The 20,945-nt window shown below is 45.8% G+C and overlaps 1 protein-coding gene across 1 annotated transcript in view; it reads right to left on the bottom strand.

Moving 5' to 3' along the window:
• BFSP2 (beaded filament structural protein 2) overlaps window positions 1-20,945 on the bottom strand; it is a 66,190-nt gene that overhangs the window by 18,958 nt on the left and 26,287 nt on the right. Inside the window, exons 2-4 of the mRNA XM_079101062.1 lie at window positions 11,647-11,729; window positions 5,491-5,647; window positions 4,348-4,509 (exon numbers count right to left, since the gene is read on the bottom strand). Of these exons, the coding sequence (XP_078957188.1) occupies window positions 4,348-4,509; window positions 5,491-5,647; window positions 11,647-11,729 (402 nt within the window). The remainder of the gene's footprint in view (window positions 1-4,347; window positions 4,510-5,490; window positions 5,648-11,646; window positions 11,730-20,945) is intronic.

Raw genomic sequence — 20,945 nt, 5'->3', positions numbered from 1 at the left:
CCTGGAGAAGTCAGCTGCGCTCTCTGGGTCTCAAGTTTCCTTACCTCTAAAATGAGGGCATGGGATTCCATCTCCAGGGCTGCTAGTTGTACACATTCACAAGTCTCTTTAAAAAAGAGGGAAAACTAAATCTATGGTTTGTCCTTGCTTCACCTGCTTGGCTTCTACCTGCCACCAGTTTGGGCAGAAGTGTGTGTGTGTGGGAGGTGGTCATTTTTTTCAATTGCTGGGAACCATTTGATACAGAAATTGTTAATAGTGATCTGGCTCATGCTACCAAAAGTGCTATACAGATTCAATGCAATTCCAATTAAAATCCCAATGGTGCACCTTACAGAAATAGAGCAAGCAATTATGAAATTCATCTGGAAGAATAAGAAACCCAGAATAGCTAAAGTAATCCTCAGTAGAAAGAGCGAAGCAGCGGGTATCGCAATACCAGATCTTCAACTCTATTACAAAGCAATAGTAACAAAAACAGCATGGTATTGGTACCAAAATAGACAGATAGATCAATGGTACAGAATAGAGGACATGGACACAAACCCAAATAAATACAATTTTCTCATACTAGACAAAAATATAAAAATATGCAATGGAGAAAAGATAGCCTCTTCAACAAATGGTGCTGGGAAAACTGGAAATCCATATGCAACGGAATGAAACTGAACCCCTATCTCTCACCCTGCACAAAACTCAACTCAAAATGGATCAAGGACCTCAGAATCAAACCAGAGACCCTGCATCTTATAGAAGAAAAAGTAGGTCCAAACCTTCAACTTGTTGGCTTAGGATCAGACTTCCTTAACAGGACTCCCATAGCACAAGAAATAAAAGCAAGAATCAATAACTGGGATAGATTCAAACTAAAAAGCTTTCTCTCAGCAAAGGAAACTATCAGTAATGTGAAGAGAGAGCCTACAGAGTGGGAGAATATCTTTGCCACTCATACTTCAGATAGAGCGCTTTCCAGAATCTATAAAGAACTCAAAAAACTCTACACCAAGAATACAAATAATCCAATCAACAAAGGGGCTAAGGAAATGAACAGACATTTCACAGAAGATGTACAAGCAATCAACAGATATATGAAAAAATGTTGAACATCTCTAGTAATTAGAGAAATGCAAATCAAAACCACCCTAAGATTCCATCTCACCCCAATTAGAATGGCGATTATCAAGAACACAAGCAACAATAGGTGTTGGCGAGGATGTGGGGAAAAAGGTACATTCATACATTGCTGGTGGGGTTGCAAATTAGTGCAGCCACTCTGGAAAGCAGTATGGAGATTCCTCAGAAAGCTTGGAATGGAACCTCCATTTGACCCAGCTATCCCACTCCTTGGGCTATACCCAAAGGACTTAAAATCAGCATACTACAGAGATACAGCCACATCAATGTTCATAGCTGCTCAATTCACCATAGCCAGATTGTAGAACCAACCTAGATGCCCTTCAGTTGATGAATGGATAAAGAAACTGTGGCATATATATACAATGGAATATTACTCCACCATGAAGAATGATAAAATTATGGCATTTGCAGGCAAATGGATGAAATTGGGGGATATCATGCTAAGTGAGATAAGCCAATCTCAAAAAACTAAAGGATGAATGATCTCGCTGAAAAGCGGATGAGGACATATAAGGGGGGGTTACGGTTAGGGTTAGGTTTAGGGTTAGGGATAAGGAGGGTGGTAAGAATGGAGGAAGGAAGGACTGTACAGAGGGAAAAGAGGGGTGGGGGGAAGGGAAAAAATAACAGAATGAATCAAACAATATTGATCTATGTAAATTTATGATTTTTAATTAAAAAAAAAAAAAGGTGGGAACAACCGGAGTGTCCATTGACAGATTAAAGATAAACTGAATGTGAAAAAAAAAAAAATAGTGATCTGGCTCAAGGAACTGAAGAATAGAAAGAAAAGAAGTTATCACAAAAGGCTAAGGGGTGGAGAAATGGGGGATGAGAAGATGTTTCTTGGGCTAGTGAACATCTGGGGGATCCAGAAGTGGAGAAGACTGCTGGGATGGTTCCTGTTGGTCCTTGGGGGTCGGTGGATGGAGGGGAATGGCAGAAGAAAGTACAGAGCAGGCTCTCCTGTTTTCCTTTGGAAGCTTTTATAACCATCACTGATTCTCAAGCCCGGCTGCCTGTGAGAAGCATCCAGAGAGTCTGACAAAAATCACCAAGTCCCTTCCCTCCTTCTGATTTAATTGGTCTGGAATGGAGCCTGGGCATTGGCATTTTGGAAACTGCTCTGAGATAACTCTGCTGTGCACAGGATCGAGAACCTCTGCCCGGACTCTAAGAGCGCACTCCGGCCTCGGCTCCGACAGAACCTTCTTTCCCCACTCCCGTGCATCCTCTTTTTCGTGAGCTCTTTGCATCTTCTGCCTCAAAATTCCAACACCAGGATCGGGTGGGAGACGGAGAAGGGAAGAGTAAAACCTCTGTATTCTGTTTTTCGGGTTAATTCCTTTGTTGTTTATGAGGCTTAATAAAAGTTGCTTTTCCTCCCTTGAGTAGAATTCTTACTGATTAAGAAAAACTTGAGGGCTGGGGAGATAGCTTAGTGGGTAGAGTGCTTGCTTTGCAAGCAGAAGGCCCTGGGTTCAATCCCCAGCACCAAAAAAAAAAAAAAAATTGAGAAATACTCAAAAACAAGAAAAATACCTCAAAGTGTCGGAACCTTACTCAAAGGTACCTTACTCAAAGAAGACCACTGCTAACTCCATTCACATGCCTTTCTTTTTTCTTCCTTTTTCTTTTTCTCTTTCTTTTGTGATGCCGTGGGTTGAATGCAGGGGCCCTCTAACACTGAGTGACATATTCAGCCCTTCTTATTTTATTTTTTAAATTTTGAGGGAAGAATATCTCAATTTGGAGGCTAGCCTTGGGCAACTTAGAGGAACTTGTCCCAAGTTGCTGGGATTCAGGTGTGTGCCACCACATCCAGCCTCATTAATCTGTTAGTCCTTCTTTCTTCCCTTCCTTCCCTCCCTCCCTCTCTTCCTCCCTCCCTCCCTCCCTCCCTCCCTCCCTCCCTCCCTCCCTCCCTCCTTCCTTCCTTCCTTCCTTCCTTCCTTCCTTCCTTCCTTCCCTCCCTCCCTCCCTCCTTCTTTCTTTTGTGCCAGGACCTCAAACATGGTAGGCAAGTGGTCTACCACTGAGCCAAACCCCCAGCCCTCTTAATTTTCCTGGCTGCCCAGTTTCCTTGCCTGAATGCTTTACCCTACTGCACATACCAGGAACTGGCAAATCACTGCCTGAAGACCTAATATGGCTCATTCCATGTTTTGGTAAATAAAGTTTTATTGGAACACAGTCGTGCTCCTTTGCTCCCTATGGACTCTGGGGGCTTTCACATTACTGCTGGGGAGCAAGCAGTTCCAACACAGACCATTCAGCCTCTGAAGACTGAAATATTTACTATTTAGTCCTTAAAAAAAAAGCTTGCTGGCCCCTGGAATATGCTGTTCTGCAACTGCTTCATCTTTTATCTGAGCATTTTCCCGTGTTATTGTAAAAACTTTATAAATGCCATTTCTAATAACTGCTTTATATTTCACTGTACACAGCATAGGCAGGTTGTGGCTTAGTCTCTCTCCTATTAGTAAACATGAATACACTTTGGCCCCCAAAGTTTTTCACTTTTATAATGCTTCTGTGAGCATATTTGGGCATTAGCTACTTTCTTTTTTTAGTGTAGTGCTGGGGATTGAACTCAGGGCCTTGCACGTACTAGGTGAGTGCTCTACCCCTGAACCCCAGCCCTTATATTTTCAGTTATTTTTTTAGGATATTGTCTAGATTTTTCAGCTGGTAAATATGGGACATTTTAGCACTCTTGATACATATTACCAAATCCCTTATTTAAGGGTGTTATACCCAATCATGCTCTTCGATAACACAGCAGAGAATCTACTTTTCCACATCTGCCAGGATTGTCATTTTAGACACTTTCTGCTTTTAAATAGGTCAACAAAAAACTATTATTGTTGATGCGTGTTCGTGCATTCCTGTAATCCCAGAGACCCCAGAGGCTGAAGCAGGAGGATTGCAAGTTCAGGGCCAGCCTAGGCAACTTAGGGAGACCCTGTTTCAAAATTTAAATAAAGATAAATGAAGAGAGCTGCAGGGTGTAGTTCAGTGGTCAAGTGCCCCTGGGTTCAATCCCCAATACTGAAAAAAGTTAATATTTAGTTTGCATTTCCTCTATGTCTAATGAGATTGAACATGGGGCTAAGCAGTTGCATTTCTTCTTTTTCAAGTTGACTGCTTTCATGTTTGCCCAGCCTCCTTCTGCAATGGGGAGTGGAGGATGCTGGTCCTGCCTCTTACCTTAGCTTGGAGCAGGGCTCCTGCCTCTGCCCGATTCTTTTCAACATCTCTCTCCCACTGAATCCTGATTGTCTCAAGGATGTCATCCAGACCAGTGCCCATGGGAACATCCATCTGTTCCAGCTCAGACCCTGCCAGCTGTTTGTACAGCACCTTTACATCCTGAAAATGAAAATAAACACCGAAGGTAAGTTCCAGGAGAAAAAGCAAAGACATGGAATTCTAGCCAGCAGAAGGCCAGCTCTGCAGGCAGGACGTCTGCTTCTCATTCTGCTTCTGCCAAACACGGGCTTTACAGAGACTGGCCAAGTTCCTGCTCCTCCTCCTGGCATAGGAATCATGTTTTCTTCCCAAGGATGCATTTCTTAGGTAGCACTCCTCAAGTCTAGGCCCAAAGCAAAAATCAAGATAAAGAAATAAAAGCGAAAACAAAGTACACAGTAAAGTAGGTATAAAGTCAGGCTGGGCTAAAAGACATTTAAGGATAATTTTGGAGTCTCTAAAGGGTTACTGTTAGAGTGTGGTGTGAAATGACTAAGGAGCAGGAGGAAGTGGGCTTACAGTTGCTGGTTGGCTTAAGGTTGGACACAAAGAGGAATTTTCTGACGTGAGTGTTGTTAAGTGGGTTTTGATTCTTTCAACTGGACGCACATTGGATGGTGGATCAGACAATGATGTGCGTGAGGTGGTTTAGGATCAGTGCAGTCCTGGGGGGAGCTAACTGTTGGAGGTGCCCTGCAGTCCTGTCACTCAAAGATCTGACCTAATTTTAATAATGAGCAGTGTGAAGCACAGCTTAGGTCTTAGCTCAGAGTTCTTTTGTTGATCCTGGACAGTGTTGATCCTGGAATAGGATGCTTTGGGGAAGGAGATACACCCTTCAGTCAAAACAGGTTCCATCTCTCTCCCACCCTGGCTTAAACCTGCTGCTTCTCCCATTTATGTACCATCCTGGTTCCTGAAGCCATTTGAGTTTGACTTCTAGGGCAACCTGATCCACTTTGAGGATTTGAAAGTATTTTACTGGCATTTTCCTTGCAACCCCAGGCAAGCAATGTAGGGAGGCCAAGAGGAACTCCAATGGCTATGGCCAGGCGAGCGCCTTGTCCCTGTGGGCCATCCTTCCACCCCGGAGCCACCCACCTCTTCGTAGTTCCTTGACAGAAAGCCAAGTTCTTCCTTCAGACTTTCTATTTGACTCTCCAGATCCATCTTAGCTAAATTAGCTTCATCAATGACTTTGTACAGAGAGCTGATTTCCTCTTCCGCCGCCTTGCGGAATGGCTGTTCATTTTCATATCTGCAGATAAAGGAATTTAATCAGCACAACTGGGTGACCCAAAAGAAAAAAAGATCAGATTACAGATACTGCTGGAAGGCCAATTATGTGATAGACAATGAATGTTAAAAGTTATCAGAGTACTGTTAGTTGTCACGGGTCAATTCTTAACATGAAAGTAGTTGCAGTTAACTTCTGGTAACCTGGCTTCATGGGCTACCACCCTCCTGGGGAATTCGGAGCTCAGCTCTCTAGGGAAGGCTTCTTCGGGAGTTCAGATTCAGATGGGGGGACCCAGCATCTTCACTACTGTCCTGAATTGTCTTCCTTTTCACCTGAAGACCATTTAACAAACATCACTGAGGTCCTGCTAAAGACTAGGCTGGGATCCCCAAATCGGGACTGTACTCAAACTCCAGACAGTGACTGCAAACCCAAATGCCTGCAGGGGCCAAGTGGGGAATCCCAGAGATTGGAGGCACACACACACACACACACACACACACACACACACACACACACACCCTCTAAACTGCCTGCTCCATGTTATTTCAATCCTAGTTCACAAAATCTGGTTTGCAACAGGGCCTTCTTTCTAGAAACCACCTGACAGCTCTGCCAGTTTCTCCTGTGCAGCTCCTATCCTGCTTTGCTGTACCGTGCCATCGAATTCCACACCTGACCTCCATCCGTCTACAGAAGGGAGAAGTCTCACACTGCTCATTCCAGGAAGCCTCTTAGGGTCTTAGAATTATAAGGGACTTTAGAGCTCAACAGACAAATCCCTGCTCAGTGACAATCCCTCAGCGGCATTCCTGAGGGGCGATCATTGTAGCCTCTGCTTGCTTATTTCCAGTGCTGGTCAACTTGTCACCTTTCAAGGCTGCCTTTCCATCTTTGGGTTGCTTTCCTCAAGAATTTGAATCTATTCCTGTAAAGTTCTTTTGAGTTCTAATATCTGGAACACCCAAAATCAGTCTAATCCTTCCTTTGGGAGTCCTATAAACTTTTCTTTTTCGGGTTAAACCTTTTCAGTTTCTTCCTCCATTCCTCAAGTAAATCATTCCCACATTATCAAGGGCGGGGACTGTGACCTTCCCGTCTTTGTCCCCTGTACCCTGCTTCAGGCTTAAGATGTATTTGTGGGCTAATTAGAAATACTTAGAAATATGATACAGAGAACTGAACTCAGAACTCCAGATGAGGCTGGATGAATTCAGATTCTTGTGGGGCTGTCTGTTCCTGTATTTGACTAAATCTTTTCATTACGGTCCCCAAAATTGATTTTGTGGGTTCTTGTCTGTTAGCACATTTGCTCGTTTGACGACCAGCAGTGTTTGCTGCTGACTCATTTTGAACCTCTTGTCAACTTGAACCCTGAGCTCTTCAAAGCCTGGTTTCCCCAAACCCCAAAGTAGAAGTTGATATCTATCCTCTTTCAATTTCACTGGCCCATTGTGCCAGTGTGTTGGGGTCATTTTTAATCCCAATTCTGTCATCCTATGGTCCCTCCTGGATTTGGATCACCTGCCATGTAACCAGACCTTGGATCACGAACCATGAAGTTAAAAACAGTCAAATAGGGCTGGGAATGTAGCTCAGGAATGTAGACATGCTTAGCAAGCACCAGGCCTTTGTTGGGTCCCCAGCATGAAAAACCTAACCCACCAACCAACCAACCAACTAAGCAAACAGAAAGTCAAATGAAGGGGTCAAGGCTTCTCTCAGACTTAGACCTGCACCTTGAATCAGCTCTCAGGGGACGGTTTCTGAGGCATTCTTCTGTACCCCTTATGTAGGATTAGATTTTCTACCCCAATGTATTCTTTAGGAAGGAAGGCATCATTGTTGACATTTTGCATTTTTTTTTCTTTTTCTTTTTGGTGCTAGGGATGGAACCCAGGGCTTTGTGCCTGCTAAGCACACACTTTATCACGAGGTATGCCCCCAGCCCCTTCATTCATATTTTAGTCCTTTGGGAAATAAATCCTGTCCCTCCATCTGAAATGGAAACCCACCCATATCGATCAGGATAGGTTTGTGTTGGCCCAAGCTGGAAGCATGTGGGCCCCACGTGTCTCTGGAGTTCTACTTTGCTCACTTCTCCAGGGAGTCTGGTTCCTTCCAGAACATTCTCTCTTTGGCATGATGGGAGCTCATCATGCCATATAGACCTTATTTATTTATTTATTTTTGTGAAATACTCTGCGATACCCCCAAGGCTGCTGTAAGATTTTAGCTTTCTTTTGCTCTACTCTTTCCCTTTCCCCTCTATTGGCTCAGCTTGCTGCCAGTATTCTGCATCCCCCCACACACACCATTTTACAACCCAGATTGTCAGTCTGTGAGCATCCCAGCCAGCTATTGGTCCACTTGTCAGCCTGTGAACCTTTTTGGCAGTCATTGGTCCAGACTGTCAGCCTGCGAACATCCTAGCCAGCCATTGGTCTGTTATTATTAACCTGCAAAATTCCACTACTTAAGAATAGTCCAGCACCATTCCATCTCTCCCTCCCTTGCTCTCCCACAGGCGCTCTCTCTCTCTCTCATTTTTTTCTCTTTCTCTCTCACCCTATGAGCAGAAACTGTGCCTGTCCACTTAGTAAAATCTCTTGTGCGAGTTCCCATGTCTGGAGTGGTTTCTGGGTGCTTTCACCCTCCGCCTTGAAATCTTCAGTGAGCACCTCTGAGCTCCTGAGACCCAGAACTGGCGGCTTTGACCTGCAGGCCACTCTGGCCCAGCCTGTGCAGCGGCACCCCATCACTTCCGCTAGGCTCCTCCACCACCACTCAACACCCCATTCCTAATCTACCCCTGAAACGTAGACAAGCTTTCCCGCCCCGATTTTTATTTCAGTAAAATAGAACCACAAGTTCTCCTTAGCCCCGATTCAAACCTGGAATTGTCCCTGGCTTTCTCTTTTCAGACTGGGCATGTAGATAATCCTCAAATCCTGCTGATTCTTTCTTAGACTTGTCCCTCAAGTCAGCCTGTGGCTACCCCCCAGGGAAGGCCCTCATCACCTTGTGCCTGGACTGAAGTGACCTCCGAGTTGCCTCCCCTAAGTGTGTCCCCAGAGTGACCATCATTAACCACACAGGGTCACTGGTTCTGATCAGAGGACTTCAGCATCCTTAATAATCAGACCCACTTTACTTCCCAACAACTGCCCAGTCACGGCCCTGCCAATGCTTCAGCCCTGTCCCTTCCCTCCTGCTGACCTTGCTCCCATGACGTATCTCTCCTGTGCATCAATACAGAGCTCCCGCTAGAACCCAATCTGGTCGCCATGAGTCACTGCTCCAATCTTCTTTCTCTGGGTCTCTCTGCTCTCAGGTCTTCTGCGTGCTCTTAGGTGGAGCTGTCAAGGTCTCCTAGGATCCAACTTCTCCCTGGGTTTCTAGCCTCATTCCTTCCTTGTGCACAGGGTGCCCACAACACACCCTGCTGTGTCTCTGTGGCCAGGTCAACTCCCGCTTGAGCTTTAGGACTGGGTGTCACCTGGTGGAGCTAATGACTTCCCTCCCTCACCTGTGCTTATTCATCCTGCAGTGTCGTTATCTGTATAGTGACTTTGCCCTTGACTATGAGGACTGGAACCACATCCCGTTCCACTCATTCCCAACTCCTGGCACGGGGCCTGGCACAAAGCTGGCATTCAAATATTTGTTGTATTCATTTGTTTATTGATTCAATAAATATCTGTGGAGCATTATCTTGTGCCTGGCACTGTTATAGTGTGAAATGAAATAGACCAAGCACCTGCTTTTGGTGTGTTACGTGCTAGTCTGTGGAGTGGATAAAGTACGTATGAATAAATAAGGGTAGAAGTGGATGAACGAGTGAAAGGATTGCAGTCAGCTCCTCCCTTGATTTGATACTTTATCAAGTTCCATTTTGAATTTACTTATTTATTTATTTTTTGTTACTGGGGGCGGGGATCCAGGGGAACCCAGGGGTGCTTTACCACTGAACTAGATCCCCAGTCCTTTTTATTTTTATATATTTTTTTAAATTTTGAGACCAGGTCTTGCTGTGTAGCAGAGTCTGGCCTTAACCCTGTGATCCTCCTGCCTCAGCCTCCTACGTTGCTGGAATTACAGGTGTGTGCGACCATACCTGCTATTTAAAATTTACTGCACATGGTTTTATGTCCACTGGAGTCTCTCTTTGCGTAGCTGTCAGAGGCTGGGGTGTTGACTTCACTCCATGGTGCTGCTGTGAATGGGGCTATCACTGTGGACCCAGCAACTCTGGTTGGCTGAGAGTCTCCTTGCTCCAGGGTGACTCCTCAAGGAGATCCGTTCAGCAGTTGGAGAAACTTAGTCTCTCAGGTTTACTCTAAGATGTCCTTACTCTTAGATAAGGTGGTAATGGGATCAGGTTCTTCTGTGGAGACTCTGAACCATATACCTTTCCTCTTTCGTCTTTATCAATGTAGGGAAATAGTCCCTTGAAATGATCCTGTTGCCCACCCATGAACCCAGCTCCCAGGATGCCCTTCCCTCAAGGGTCTTCCTTATTTTGCTTCTCCATTAGACCAGTGCTTCCCAAACTTCACTCATCTATATGATTTTGCTCTAAATGCATACCTCCCCTGGATCACTATTTACTTTCTATATTTCCTTAAATGTATCTACTTAAAAAGTAAGTCTATCTGGGTGCAGGGGTGTTCGCCTATAATTCCAGCAGCTTTGGAGGCTGAGGCAGGAGGGTCCTGACTTCAGAGCCAGCCTCAGCAATGTAGCGAGGCCCTGAGCAACTCAGTGAGATCCTGTCTCAAAATAAAATATAAAAAAGGGCTGGGGATGTGGCTCGGTGATTAATTGCCCCTGGGTTCAATCCATAGCACCAAAAAAAAAAAAAAAAAAGTAAATCTTAAGGTTTAAAATCTCTTTATATAAAATAAACCTTAAGTCACTACTCTAAATCATGCTACTATAGATGGAAAATAAATAGAAGGTAACTATAAAAATAAATGCATAACTGTTAAAAATAAAATGTTTGATCTTATACTGCTTAAAATGACCTGCATAAATGGTACATACATCATGTAATACAAAGCTGCTCTCCCCGCCTTTTCCCGTGCAACCATTTTCCAGGCCAACTTACAACCTAGCTCGTCAATCTGTGAACATCCTAGCTAGCTATTGGTTCATCAGTCAGCTTGCAAGTATCCTTCTCCGTTATTGGTCCCCTGTTAGCCCGGCAGAATTCAACTGCTTCATGGTAGCTACCCCGCCATCTTTTCTCATGCTTCTCTCTCTCCTACTCACTTTTTCTGTCCTCCTCCTTTTTCCACTTTCTCTAGCGCGTGCCCTTTCTCGTTCCCTTTCTTTTCCTCTCATTTTCTCTCTTACCCTGCAGGGAGACACTTTGCTTAATAAACTCCCTTATGTGATTTCCCGTGTCTGGCCTGGTTTTCATGGGATCCCTTACACATCACACATTAGGAAATACTGTGTTAGACTTTACAGCAGTGGTTCTCAGGCCTGGGGTAAGGTCGCCCATGAGCTTTAAAAATCCTGAAGCCCAGGCCCCACCACTGAGGTTTAGATTTAATTAGACTCTGGATTTGTTCCCTGGTATTTTTAAGTGTCCAGGTAATTCCAATATGCAGCCTGGGTTGCAAGCCATAACTCTAGGCCGGTGGTTCTCAAAGTGTAGTCCGAGGATCCCCAGAATCAGCGCACCTGGGAACTTGTTATAAATGCAAATGTCAGGCGTAACTCCAGACCTATGGAATCAGGAACTCAGAGTCTGTGATTTCTGTAAAGTCCCTGAGTGATTAGGATGCACCCTAGAGTTTGAACCCCGCTCCAAACCAAGAGACACTGGACAAAATCTTCCAGCCCCGGGGGCCTAGCATGTATGGATCTGGACTCTCCTGGGACTTCTGTTATCCCACCCGGGTTTGCCATGAGACAGAGGTGGAAGATGCAGACCCCCGGACAGTGCTGTCCGTGTTGCTCAGGACTCGGGGTGCGGTGGGAACATCCTCTCTGCTGCAGCGCCTTACCTCTCTTTAAAGTCATCAGCACCCGCCTGGATGGTCTCGGTCTGCAGCATGAGCCTGGCATTTTCCAGGACAGCCTCACCCACCTGCAACGACAACATCAAAGGAGCCGAGGTCGCTGACCACTGAGGCTTGCTTGGGACACAGAGGCTCTGGGGAACTGAATGCTCCTTTCACCAGGCAAATGTTTTTAGAATTAATCACCCTCTCTGAAAAGGGGGAGGAGGAAGAGATTAGAAGGCCCAACTTCTGGATGTCTCTTAAGAGCTTCTAGAGTTTGATTTTTGGAAGAAAATGATTGTTCAAAGGCAGGCTTGCCCACAGCCTCTGTCACAGTGAGGAGCTCTGACTCTCCAGGACAGAGTTCTGACTCTTTAAAATGAAGTGGGACTGGCTTTGCTTAGCAGCTCTTAATACGATCTGGTCACAGATGCCTCTGGAGCCAGTCTAGATGAAATCTCGAGACCAAGGCAGCCCAACAGGACTTCCTGAGGTGATGAGAAAGTTCTAAATCAGCACCATACAACACAGTGACCACACATATATGTTAGATACTCAAGATGTAGCAAGTGGGGGGGCTGAGGAACTGAAATTTGATTTTATTTAACTGTTTTAAATTTAAATTTAAATAATCAGCATGTGGCTAGTGGCCACCACACAGTGTGACTCTGGAATTTTATTCACCTTCAGTGGTTTTATGGGGGCTTGAAGAGTAGTTTTCAAATGGGTTCCCCATAGGTGGGAATTAGTGGGGGTTCTCTTCTCAACCTGAAAAACAATATGAATATATACACACTCACATATTTCCATATATATATATATATACACTTGTACACATATGTACACACATACGTGTGTGTGTATATATATATGTATAAGTATAACAAGTTCTTTAAAATAATCTTTCATTTTTAATTGACAAATAATGATTTCATATATTTATGGGGTGCCATCTAATTTTTAAAAATCTTTATTTTGCATTGTGACATGATTAAATCAAGCTAATTAACATGCTCGACGCCAGCGATCATCAGGGAAATGCAAATGAAAACCACGAGAAGATATCACATTGCACCACTTAGGATGTCTGTTATGGAAAAGATGGACGATAACAAGTGCAGGCGAGGTAGTGGAGGGGGGCGGCCCTGATGGCCAGGGTGCGAATTTGTGCAGCCACTGTGGAAAACAGTATGCAGGTTCCTCAAAAAATTTACTACCATGTGATTCAGCAATTCCACTTTTGGGTTTATACCTTGAGATGCAAGTTCTTTACTGACCAGCAGGACTGGAGAGACCCTAGTTGTCCCTTCTCTGGTGTGCCCCAGGCCAGGTCAGAACAGAGAAACGATTAGTTTTGCTAGTGGGAAATTCAGTGAAACGAAACATAATAAGATGACCATGTTGGACCAAGAGGGGTGCAGAGTCATTGCTGCCTCTGTAGATGGGACTCGCCTCTGCCCCTGGCTCCTTAGCCTCCCCCATCACAGCCCTTAATCCATTCTTTCAAGATGACATTTTACAGATGACGATTTGAGGATGATTTTTCACAGTGATGCCCCTGAAAAATGTTTCACTCAAGCATTGGACCTTGGGTCATAGACAGTGTCCAGCTTGTGGGCTCAGACCCCGCTGTTACAGAGAAGTTTGCTTCAAAAGTGGTCGAGACTAGTGGCCATGTGGGGGCAGGTGCAGACACATGCAGGGCTTTAGCTGATGCCACTCGGGGGAACCTCTTTAAGAAGAATTTTAGTCAACTGAGGTGGCACATGCCTGTGATCCCAGTGGCTTGGGAGGCTGAATCAGGAGGATCACAAGTTCAAAGCCGGTCTCAGCAATTTAGTGAGACCCTGTCTCAAAATAAAAAGGGCTGGGGGTGTGACTTAGTGGTTAAGCACTTCTGGGTTCAGTCTCTGGTACAAGGAAAAAAAATTAAAAGGACTAGAATAAGTTACCGTCCTAGGAAGCGTCGTGAGCAGGGGAGGGACCCAAAACTCTAAATTCTTCGCCTTGTGCAGATTAGTTTGGTTTGTTTATTCGTTTTGACTTTTCAAACTTGGGATTCAGGCAGTAGACAGAAAAATATAAAAGAAAGAAACAGACAAAAAAAAAAAAAAAAAAAAAAAAAAAACCCAAACAAATCCTCGGGGTGTGTGGGAGATTAAGTTCTGGAACAGCAGAAAGATGACTGGAAACATAGTCACCCGGTCCTGCTGTGCAGAATCAACACCACGGGCGTTTGGAAGTCCTTCCTTTTGGACTTGTGTTCCCATAAAGCTTTGGCTTTACTTTGTCCTGTACAGAGTGAGTTGGTGACATTTCCCCAGGTTACTGTAAACTGTTTATAAGGAAGAGGGTGCCTGGGGCGATCAACCTGTGGAGGGGCTGGGTGGGAACCGCAGAGGGCTTGGAGGTGAGGCCAGGCGGGCACTTGCTCCTGGGGACCTGAGTTCCCCTCCGGTTGAGACCAGGAATGCCTTCTGGGGGTAATTTGCATGCTGCCTGCAGATAGGGTGGCTCTGCCCTTGGAGGCTGGGGAAGCTGGAGGCCTTCCTGATTTTGCTGTTGTTTAGTAACAACCAGGGATTTATTCCACCCTCAAGCAGAGGCTAATTATAGGCCCTGACTTGCCAAAGTACAGCTTGCTGGCCCTGCTTATCCATTCCCTTCCCTTCCTAAAATAAACCCACAGCCTCCACTCTCCAGCCATGGAGAGCCCTGCCCTGTTCTCTTGGAGTCACCCAGGCTTAGCAGAGTCATCCCCTTCCCTGGAGTTGGTTGTTCCTTGGTTTCCCCAGCTGGAGAAAAGACCAGTCAGGTGGTAGGACTAGAACCTTCCCTGAGGTTTAGCACAGACTGAGGACTGGAATGGTACCCTAGAGGGGTTGAGGCCAAAATTAAGGAAACTGCAGGGGAACAGAGAATGTCTTTGTGTCCACCTGGGAAAAACTTCATGAAATCTTCCCCAGGGTTGTGGAGAGCAAAGGAAGAGGGAGGGTCAGTTATGTTTACTGACCACCTACAGATATGCTCAGCAATATCTTAGAGCTGGCTTGTTTGAGTAGATTGTTAAATATTTCAGGAGCTTTTGTGAGCTCTCTGTTAAATACAGCCAGCATGAAAAATTAAATTATGTAAACTTATAATTAAATAAATCACTTTAAAAACAAAGGTAATCAAATTCTATTGTCATATTGTGTGCATATATGAATGTGTAACAACAAATTCCACCATTATGTACAACTGTAAAGCACCAATAAAAAAGGTGGAAGAAAAAAACCAAAGGCAGTAAGTATTCAAAATTCCTCACTTTCTAATTGTTTTGCCATGTCTGCGTGTCAGTTCTGTTCTTGAGGTTATTTGCTTCTCTGGCATCTTACAGTGAAAACACTATATAATGTGTCTCTTCCCAAATCCTCATTTAGTGACATGTTGTCAGCTCCATATCAGCCTTGGTGAGAGTATTTAACACCAGGGAAATTGGCAAATGCTGTAAACCAGAGACTTATTCATGGATGCCAACTTTTTTTTGGTACTGGGATTGAACCCAGGGGTGCTTTATCACTGAGCTATATCTCCAGCCCTTTTTATTTTTTATTTTCAGACAGGGTTCCACTACGTTGCCCAGCAGGCCTCGAACTCTCCATCCTCCTGCCTCAGCCTCCCATAACTGTAGTGGACAATCTTGCAAAGGATATCCAACTGTTATATAGACACCAATTCGTTGACTGTGCCTTCTACTGAACTAGATACTTAACAGGCATGGCTTCATTATACGATCATGACATCCTTCTAAAGCTGATATCAACACATCCACTTTACGAATGAGAATATTGAGGCTCAGAGAGCTTATGTCAGTTGCCCCAAACAACATGGCGGAAAGCAGTGGGACCAGAATACCAACCCAGGTCAATGTGACTCAAAAACTGTGCAGGTTTTTGTCATTAGCTTTGAAAGTTCAAAGACACATCAGAATTAAGAGAAGCCCTCTTGTGCAGAATTATTTTCTGCCTTTTTCCTGTAACAGGACCACACTAGCTCCCACTTCAACCCTGCCCCCCAAATTTCATCTCAGATCCCCATAAACTGAGACGAGCTGGGGACAGATCTATGGGCCCAACTTTGCGGGTCCAGGGGACTTGCACTACTAAGCACTTAATTTTTGGGTCCCAGAGAAGAAAGATCATTTGTATTTTAAACTGCAAGAGATAGACATTAATGATCTAGTCCTCTCTGATTAGTGGTTGAAGTGGATGCAAATTAACATCGCCTCTCGGATCTGTTCTTTCCAGGGGAGAAGGCAATAAAAAATACCAAATGTGACGATGTACAACCATTGGGCGGATGCTATGAATAAAGGAACATTTACTCAAGATTCCACAACCATTCCTACCCTCTTCTCTAGTGGGAAGAAAGTGCACAAGAAGGTAACAGTGGCCTTTGTGTGTAAAGCTGAAGGGTGGGCAGCCAGCGGCATGCTACCAGTGATGCTGGGAGGGTCACCAAGGGAAGTCCTCTCCTCTGACTCTCCTGCCTAAACAGAGCCCAAGATGCCACACCGTGGAACATGATGTCGCTCCAAGTCTCCTGTTAAAAAGAGACCCCATGGGGGCATCACCAGTGTGAATTGCCATGTGAGATTAGGTGGTCTCGGGAGTGAGTTTCAATGGAGAGTGAAACGAGAGAGTGTTTCAAAGCATCATGTACTGTCCAAAGGAAACAGCCGGGCTGAGCTCCAGGGGGAAGGTCCTCAGTGTTGTTGCAGGAGGGTGGTGCAGGAAGGGGGAACAAGGAGGGAGTGGCCGCGGGGCCATCTTCCTCTGCTCCTCCGCAGAGGGGCTTCCTTTGGCACACTTTATGTCAGTGGTTCTCAAAGTGTGCTTCTCGGGTCCGCAGGATCAGCATGACTGGAAGCCCGTGAGATATGCCAGTTCTTAGAGCCTGTCTCCAATGTATGAATCGGGATTTCTGGGGGTGGGTTGCAACAATTCGTATTTGAACAATTCATCGGACAGCCACTGAACCACTGCTTTGTACAAAGACAAATAACAATCATCATAATGGCCACCATTCATGGAGTACTCACCCCGTGCCAGGCAGCCTGCTGTCGGGGGCTTCCAGGCCCACTCGACTTTGAGAACCGGGCTTTCCTGAGAGCCGCCCCCAGGCTTGCTCATCACACCCTGCAGCAGCACAACCTGGCCCTCCTTCGAGCAATGACACCTGGAACAGCTTGCCTTGCCACCTTGCACCCTCCGGTCATTCTTGCCTGAGAAACCATTCATTCTAATCTTCGTTTCCTCTGCGTGTAATTAGTAGTGACTGGATGGCAGTTTCTGGGCCGGTTGTTGGAGAATTAGCAGCCAATGTAGGAGATGAGATTCAAAAGGCAGACCAAGTCCAGATTATGGAAGGAAGGCCCCAGAGACCATGGAAAGAAGATGGGGTTTGCTGGGAAGCCATTGAAAGGTGTTGAACAGGGAACAGACGTGATCTCTGTGTTAAGTAGACCTCTCTGACTACGAGGGAGAGGAGGATGGAGGGAGCCGGAGAGGATGCTGAGGGACCAGCCAGGAGGCTTGTGCAATAGTCCAGGGAGTCCATCGTATTGATGGTGGCGGCCACAAAGGTAGACTTAGGGAAGGTGAAGAGTGGCAGATAGGTTTGGCATACGGGGGATGGAAGAGACCGTTCTTGGTGATGTCATGGGACAGTGAGGGAAAGGAATCAAGGGTGACCCCTAGATGTGTAGCCTGAGTACTGAAGACATGCGTGGCCTTTGTTGATTCTCTTCCTCCTCTCAGATCATCCCTGTATCTGCATCCCACCCCACCCCTGTGGCCCCTTAGCCCTGTTTTACCACATTCAGTATAATGTACTTTAAAGGCAATGACAGTAGTTTCTTATTCTCTAACTCAGCTCCTCTACTCACCAGCTTGGGCTAGTAACTTAAAGTAAAGCTAAGATTTGGTTTCCTCATCCATAAAATGAGGATAACAGCACGCCCTACCTCCCGGGGGTAGTTGGGAGAATTAAACGAACCAATGTGTGGAAAGCCCTAGCAGACCGCCTGGCACAGACTGAGCATGAATGGTAGCCATTATAGTTAGTGTTATTTGTCTCTGTACAAAGCAGTTGTTCAGCGAACGTCGGATGAATTAGCTTGGCTTGTACAGTTGGACACTGTTCCCACTCCACTTCTTCTTTCTTCTTTTGTCTTCTTCTTTTTGTTTGGTGCAGGGGATTGAACTCAGGGCTTTGCACATGTTAGGCACACACTCTAACCCCACATCCCCCTGTTCCATTTTTATTCCGAGTGCACAGGCAGCTGAACAGAGATTTCCATCCAGTGGCTTTATATATATATATATATATATTTTTTTTCCCCCCTTTCTTTCAGTTTTTCTGTCCAGAGTGATTTGGGAAACCCTGGTCATTTGTGTTATGACGATGAGGCTTTTATCCTTCCTACCGCTGTCTGCACTGGGGATGTCGTTATTAAAACAAACGGAGCTGGCAGATGAGGGATTTGACCATTATTGTGTTTAAAAAAGGCAAAGACAAGCAGCATTTTAAAAAAAGATTATCATTTGGACCCAAGAGTACAATTAATGTTTTATTCAGAGTTAAAGATATCGGTATCCCAGCAGCTGGGGCTGTGGCCTTGGGGAGGAGGCTGGCAAGACAGGGCTCCGGGGAAATTAAACTCAACTGGCATGGAGGCAAGAGGCAGGATTTCCTTGGAAACCCTTGTCACACTTATCTGACTTTCAAGTTTAGGATGGGTGCTCAGTATGACTTGCTTCTAGCAATAAATGAACAAGAAGCCATCATCTGTCCCGGCACCTAGCCACACTGCTCTTGCCAAGATGGCGGAGTCTGCCCTGTTACCAAAGCTGCAGGTGCTTCTCAGCGTTCATCTTGACCTTCCAATTGCATTGCAGAAGATGCACTTTTCTCTCTTGGTTTCTGTGACATCACACTCTCCTGCTCATCTTCCTACTTCACTGATTATTTTTTTTCTCACCATTCTCTCCTTTAATACTTGTTCTCCCTTATCAGACCCCTGAGTGTTAGAGTTTATTGGCCTTGGATTCAGGGGCTTCCTTGGGTCTGATCTGTCACATGGATTTAAGTGCCATCGCACAGGCTTGACTTCCACCTTTATATCGCTGGCTCAGAACTTCCCTTCCAACTCCAGACTTGCATCCCACTCTCCCTGACATCTTCACTTGACTGTTTCCCTGACATCTCAAACTGAACATGTCCCTAAGATGGAAATCTAGATTTTTGCCCTCAACTCTTTCCTTTCCCCACTTCCCCAGAAACTAGGGTACACGGAGTCTATCCATTGTACCCCCAGGGTGCATGTCAGATCCCCCTGCTCTTCTCCATCTCTCCTGTTGTCACCCATGCAAGTCACCATCACCTAAGCAACATCTTCTAACTTCCTGCTTTGTTCTCCTCTCCTCCAGTGTATTCTATAACCTGCTTCCAGTGATTGTCTTAAACTGCCCAAATCAGATCATGTCAGTCTGATTTAATTAAATCAAACTTTTAGAGGTGGAATAAAACCCAAACTCATGACAATGGCCTTCAAGACCCTGTCAATCTTGTGAGCTGTGCTCACAAGTCTCCAACCATGCTGGTCTCTGGTTTTTCTGGACCACTCCAGGCTCCCTCCTGCCTCAAGTCTGATGTCTCTGCCTTCATCTTCTCCTCTTTGCCTGGGTAGCTCCCTCACCCTGACCTCCTTACCTGAAGTGGAGCTTCATTTTTTTCTGACCCCCTCTGCCTTGTTAGTTTTCTTTCTACGCCTTGTAATTAGGATCAGTTTTTGTTTGTTGATTAACTAGAGAAACTCCCTTTTCCATTCTCTGTGTTTTTCTAGCACAGTGTCTGGTACAGTGGACATCAGTGGAATTAACAAGTCCAGGAAACAGTGCTGCCTCTTGCTTGTGGACCCAAAGCAGAGGAAGAGCTGGTTCCTGCCCTCAGGGAACCCCAGGTTCCTCCCGCTTCCAACCTGAGAATCACCATGGACACTTCTCTCTTTTTTATCTCCCAAGTCAAAACGCTACCCATTCCATACCTATCTACCTATCTTCCCAATCCACACCCACGCCACTATCCAGCTTGGTTCGAGCGCTAATTGTCTCTTCTTTGGTTTAACCTGACAGTTGTTACCTGGGGCTGAAGGTAGAAATGTGAGCACCAGATGTTAAGGCTGCATCTGGAAGTGGACCCAGGGAAATCTCATCCAGTGAGGGAGGAGGTCAGCCATGTCTGGAGACTGTTCAACCCAACATCTGGAAGCTGGAAGAACCTGGGTGTCCTAGGAGCGTGAGGGGCACGTGAGGGCTAAGGCTGGGGCTCACTCTTGAAGGCCAGAGCGATGGACACAGCCGAGTCTGGACTGCAAGGATGCCTTGACCGTGTCAGGCCGTGCTCTGGCTGAGGAAGGAACGCTGCTGTAGAAGGGGAACAGGGAGGGAGGGGCCAGAACTGGCCGGGGAAGCAGGAACTTGTTGGGCCAACAGGAACATTTTGGCTCCTAGGAGTTGCCCTCTGCCATGACGAGGACGGAGCCTCCCTCCTCCTCCAAGTTCTGGTTTGGGCCTCACCTGGCCTTCCACCTGGAGCCACCTTGGAGCTGGGGGTGGGGCCGGCTTTGGACTACAGGAACCAGAGCCGGACATGACAGGTTTCACCACTACATACTTGCAACACCTTCCTGGGTGTAGGTCTGTAGAGTTTGTCATGGGTCAGCTTTCAAGGCTGCCCCACAATGTCTAAGTGGTAAGCATCAAGCACATCTTGATTCAGTGATCCTGGGGACTCTGGACAGCTGACTTCCCTCTATCACCTCTCTGCTTTCCAACCTCCTGCTAGAATGTCCTTACAAGATTCAGATTCGAAGTCACACGCTATTTGAGGTGCGCTCCTGAGTAAACCCTCCTGGGTCCCCAGTGCCCTAGGTACTCCTTAGCTTGGCATTCAAGGTCCCTTTCAATTTGGGCCCTCGGTTCTTCTCTCCAGTTTGATCTTTTCCTCATTTTCTTACATGAACTGAACTAATTTTCTGCATAGACTCAGGCTCTTCCAGCTTCCAGACCTTGACTAATGCTGCTGCCTCTCTACGTCGTGAGCTAAAACCAGCCCCTGCTTCTGTACTTTGCTTTCCCTGGTGAACTCCTCTTCATCCCTTGAAACCCCACCCAGGCAACACTGGGTATCCTCTATTTATACCTCCTGGAGGTGCATGTCCGTCTCTGAAATTGTCATTCTGTGGTTTTTTTTTTTTT

Source organism: Sciurus vulgaris, assembly GCF_902686455.1.
Source record: "Sciurus vulgaris genome assembly, chromosome: 10".
In the NCBI taxonomy this organism is placed as follows: Eukaryota; Metazoa; Chordata; class Mammalia; order Rodentia; family Sciuridae; genus Sciurus; species Sciurus vulgaris.
The sequence above is the reverse complement of the archived record's forward strand: the minus strand, read 5'-3'. Positions and strand labels throughout refer to the sequence as shown.